Source organism: Myotis nattereri, assembly GCF_964212035.1.
Source record: "Myotis nattereri genome assembly, chromosome: 3".
Taxonomy (NCBI): Eukaryota; Metazoa; Chordata; class Mammalia; order Chiroptera; family Vespertilionidae; genus Myotis; species Myotis nattereri.
Window position 1 is genome coordinate 185,643,114 of NC_138077.1, and position 4,568 is coordinate 185,647,681.

The window sequence follows — 4,568 nt, forward strand, 5'->3', positions numbered from 1 at the left end:
TTTCCCAAGATAACAAGTTCCTTTCTGACCCTGTCTAGCCGACTGGAGTCAACAGAACGCAGCCGGGGCAAGATGAGCGTCTTAGGGACAGGGACAGGGACAGGGACAGGGACAGTCCCTTCTAGCCCAGCCCCAGGATAGCCTGGCCAAGTTGTTACAGGTTCTTTCTGAAGGTGAGGTTCCTCAGGGCTCATGCTAAGAGCAATTTATTAGCTACACAGCCCGGAGTCTGCTCAGAATTGAAGCCACGTGGGACCAGCCTGTGTATGCAATGCTGCTGAAGGAGCGAGGAAGCCTGGTGCTCCCGTCCCCCTCTGAGCAGCCAGATGGGTTTATTGGGAGGTCTTTGGCTCAAATAGGCAATCCCTGTACCTCCCAGGGTGAGTGCCAGCTTCATCCCTGCGCTCGCCTGCCCACGAGGCCCTCACAGGACGCAGCAGGTGCAGGAGATGGGCCTGTGCTGCTGCAGCCGCTGCTGGAGCTGCTCCTTCTCGGCCGTCAGCAGCTTCACCCTCTCCTCCAGCTTGCTCAGCTCTGCTGCCCACTTCTGAGGAGACATCGTAGAAACCGCTGTCTAAGCTGACATCATCTCAGGTCCACACACACTCCTCCCAGGGTTGAACTGATGGAGGAGGGCAAGGCCCAGAGAGCCTGGTGGGGGGGGCGAGGGGGGGCGCCTGCTCAAGGCCTCTGGCACCGGATTGGCACTGCTAGGTGGGGAAGCCTGGTCCCCAGGCCACACAGACACCCCTGATGGAGTCAGACCTGGGGTCTTGAGGGAAGCTGAGCATCCCAAGCCCTGGGATGACCTGTCCCCTGCAGCCTCCTCGAGTACCAGAGGCAGCTCAGGTGGCAGCCCCTCCTCCCGCAATGTCCTCTCTCTCCACCTTCCTCTGCTTTTCTGCCACCGATGTTTCCCTCTTGAAAAGGCTTTTGCTTGGGACTATGTCCAGCACTCCCTGCCCCTTATCTTGAGGGCCTCCCCCAAAATGTATACAGCCCTCGGGGTTGTCTTAAAACTTCTCAATATTCTACTCTGCTGACTCCCCCAGCCACTCAATGGTGGAATATGGCAGGTGGTAGGGATAGTTCAATTCAGCCCCTCGGGCACACTCACAGGGCAATGGAGCATCAAGGGAAACCTGAGGGCTTGCCCAGGACTGCTCAGCTTGGCCCCCATCCCACCTGACCAGCCTCTCCACTAACCTGTCTGCACCACTCCTGGATGGTGTGGACGGCCAGCGGGCCCTGGATGCTCCCCTCACGGCGCAGGAACACCTCCCCTTGGTCTGTCTCGTAGAGCTGCGGCTCCGCCTGGGCCTTCGGGGCGTGCACGCTCAGGCGGATCACCTGGCCAAGGTCAACAACAGCTCTGGGATGCTGCATGGGAGAGTGTGCAGCCCAAATCCCGCCCTGCTTGGTCCTGACTCTCGGCTCCTGGGGACAGCCTGTGGGGCTGGCGCAGGGCTAGTCCAAGTCTCTTTTCTCATCACCATTTCCCGACTCCCCTTTGTGCCACCTCCTGCCCAGCACTGCTCAGCAGAGTGGATGTGGGCCATCACGTGTAGGGTGATGAAATGACAGATGACAACAGCCCCAGAGACCTTCTTGTCCCGCAGCTCACCTTGAGGGGCGTGCCGCTGGCGGAGGTGGTGACCACTGGGATGAAAGTGAGCGTGTAGGCGTCAGGGAAGACCTGCGGCCTGAAGCCCTGCAGGACAGAGTCCACCAGCAGGCGCACGCGGTCCTCCTCGTGGTGGCTGCAGCGGATGCCCCGCACGAGCCCGCTGTCCTCCACGCCCACAAACAGGCTGCCGCCCTCGCTGTTGAGGAAGGCGCACACGTAGCGCCGCAGGTGGTGCTTGAAGGCCAGGTTCAGGTACTCGCCGCCGCCCCTCTTGAACTCCATGTTGCGCGTCTCACTACCCAGGAAGGCGCCCTGGAAAAGCCGCTCCTGGCCCTGGATCTCCTGGTGCACGATGGCGCTGTCTGAGTGTGTGCAGCTGGGTTGGTGCATGGAGCTAGGCCACCCCAGGGCCTGGGCCGGTGGGGCGTTGGTGTGCCTGGCAGGTGGGCGGCTGGAGCCCGGGCTGGGTCCGGGGCTGGGGCCAGGGCTCGGGCCTCTGTTCTCCTCCTGCTGGTGTGGAGCAAGAATCCCTGAGCAGGGCAGCAAGAGGGACAGGCTTCCAGAACTCCCACCTCCACCACCCTGGGGCCCAGCCCACTGAGGAAGCCCCGTGTTCCTCCCAGGCAGAGGGATCTAATTCTGCTCAAGGTCCTGCAGCCCATGAGGGAAAGGCTGCTGGATCAAGGTTTGGAACCAGCCACTGGTTCTTGCCGGCTGGGCTGCCCTCTTCCCAGGTGGACTGTGAGATGCATGGTGGGTAAGAAGAGCTCTCCTTCTCCTGCTGGAAGCTGGGACAGCTGTGGGCCAATCTCTTCCCACTTGGCTGGGACAGACCTCTGAGGCCCAGGACTGGGTCACCAGGAGATACCTCAGATCCCGTGTGACAGCTTCAGGTCTCTGAACTGAGACCCCACCCCCTTCCTGATCTTCCTGAAACCCCAGCTGATCACTTTCTGGACCACTCGTTCCTCCTGAACGTCAGCTTTCCTCAGGCCCTCCCTAGTTCCCTTCTGTGCCTTCTGCTCTGTCCGGGGCTCTGGAAATGAGCCCATGGCCACTCCCTGCCTGCTAGGCTCTGGAAGAGGCCTCCAGCCCCGGGAGCTCAGTGTGGGCAGGGGCATAGCGATGAGGGGCATGTCCCTATCCGCCCTGCAGTGCCCAGAAAAGACAGGTGTATCACAAATGTGAGAAACTGTCATACAAACACGTAATCAGGCTCTGATCTTGAAGTGCAAGTCACAGAGCTGTTTAGTTCTGCAGCAGTGTAAACACAGAGGCATTTTCACCCCAAAAGGACAGGTAAACCAGCATCACCTGTCTCATGGAGTGACCCGCGTGGCCTCAGTGAGGCGAGCATTCCCTCATGTTCCCTGTAGAAGCCAACCTTCCAGTCCCACTGACTGGGTCTCACCGCCCTTGGGTGGCCTGGCCCCTGCCCTCTTTCTTCATTTGTTCTTTCTGCAGCTTCAGCCTGAGCTCCAGGGACACCGCCTGGCCTGCCTTCTGCCTAGAACATTCCCCTCTCCGCCCTGTTCCTTTGTATGTGCCATGTTCCTCTGCCTGGAATGCCAGCCCCACTCCCTAAATCCCAGCCCGGATTTCACTTCCCCTGCTAATTTGTCCCCAGAAAGCAATGGGAGCCCTCCTGTGTCCCCCCACAGTTACGGAGGCCACCATGCAGCTTCCTCGGCCGTGTCTGGCTCTGTTCGTAGATAGAGGGCTCCCTGCTTTACAGCCTGGCATAGAGCGGCTGCTGGTGTTTGTCAACTGCGTGAGGTGGTCCAAGGAGGAAATGAGGATCTGCTTGGGACCTGAGGCTGGGCCGGCCGGCTCCAGAGGCGGGGATGCAGAGGACCCAGGGAGGAGTCCCGCACATCCGCCTTTCTACACATGCTTCTGGCTGGAAGCACACTGTCCCTTTGGGAGTGAGCTGGCAGCGCCCACTGCAGGCCAGTTTTTTGGGTAGCAGTCCCCAAGTTTGCAGATTTGTCCCCAGTTTCTCAAAGATACCCCTCCACCTATGGATGGCGGTGCAGGCCATCCATACCCAGACCCCTGGGTCAGGCTCTGGGGCTTGCAGCCTGGTGGCTCCGGGGAAGACTCACTTACCTCTCTGTGGTGTGTGGGCTCACGGCCGTCTCCCAACACCAGCTCCTTCCCACGGGCCACCAGCTCCTTGATGATCTGGTGCTCCTCCAAGGCTGTTTGCAGGCGGCAGCGGAGGGAGGCCAGGGTGTCCTCAGGGGTGGCCACCTGCACCAGGGCATAGGCCTTCCGCGGCCGCCTCACCACCTCGATGTGCTCCCGCGCCACTGGCAGCTCCAGCCGCTCCAGGGTGTCTCGGAGCAGGCAGGCGAGCACCGGCACTGAGAACTGGGAGTTCAGGTGGCCCACGTAGAGCATATGCGTGCTGGGAGCCCCCTCCAGGCCTGAGTCCTCAGGCAGGGACTCTTCTGCAGGGAGCTCCTGCAGGGACTGCTTGCCTGGGGGCTCCATGAGGGGCTCCTGCACCAGTTTGTGCTGATCTCTTCCTGGGGGCCCCTGGAGGGGTCTCCCTCAGAAGGGCTTCTGGGATTCCTTACTGCTGGCTGCTCTTCCCAGGGCCTTGGGCTCTCAGCTTGGCCCAGGGCCTCCAGGGGACCAAAGAGATGCCAAAGCTCCTGGGAGGTTCACAGATGGGCAGGGGCTGGGAAGGGCCAGAATGAGAGTGAGGGCAGTGGGCTAGCAGGAAGGGGCCTGCCAGCCACCCCAGGCCTGGGACAGGAAAGAGGAGAGTCAGACAGGGCTGGGCGGGAGAACAGAGCATGAGAGCCTGCCCCTCCAGTCCAGAGGGGAAGACAGGGGATATGCCCAAAGAGGGACGGAGGGAACCATGACTCAGGTCTCTGAGGCCTGACTGTGGCCCCACTGCTGCTTCTGCTTGCCTGGTCTGAACCTGGTG

General features: G+C 61.1%; 1 protein-coding gene across 2 annotated transcripts; it reads right to left on the reverse strand.

The window, feature by feature from the left end:
* Positions 1-424: 424 nt before the first annotated feature.
* Positions 425-4,151, reverse strand: SLFNL1 (schlafen like 1; the record flags this gene model as incomplete). 2 transcript variants are annotated; one of them, XM_081087712.1, is made up of 4 exons in its annotated part: positions 3,737-4,151; positions 1,625-2,134; positions 1,207-1,350; positions 425-547 (listed from the first exon to the last, which is right to left on the reverse strand). In XM_081087712.1, exons 1-4 carry the CDS (start codon positions 4,121-4,123, stop codon positions 425-427), a joined length of 1,164 nt encoding a protein of 387 aa, XP_080943838.1. In that variant the 5' UTR covers positions 4,124-4,151. The 2 variants fall into 2 exon arrangements, with proteins under 2 accessions (XP_080943838.1, XP_080943837.1); XM_081087711.1 differs by having other exon boundaries at positions 1,625-2,137.
* Between the last annotated feature and the right edge of the window lie 417 nt (positions 4,152-4,568).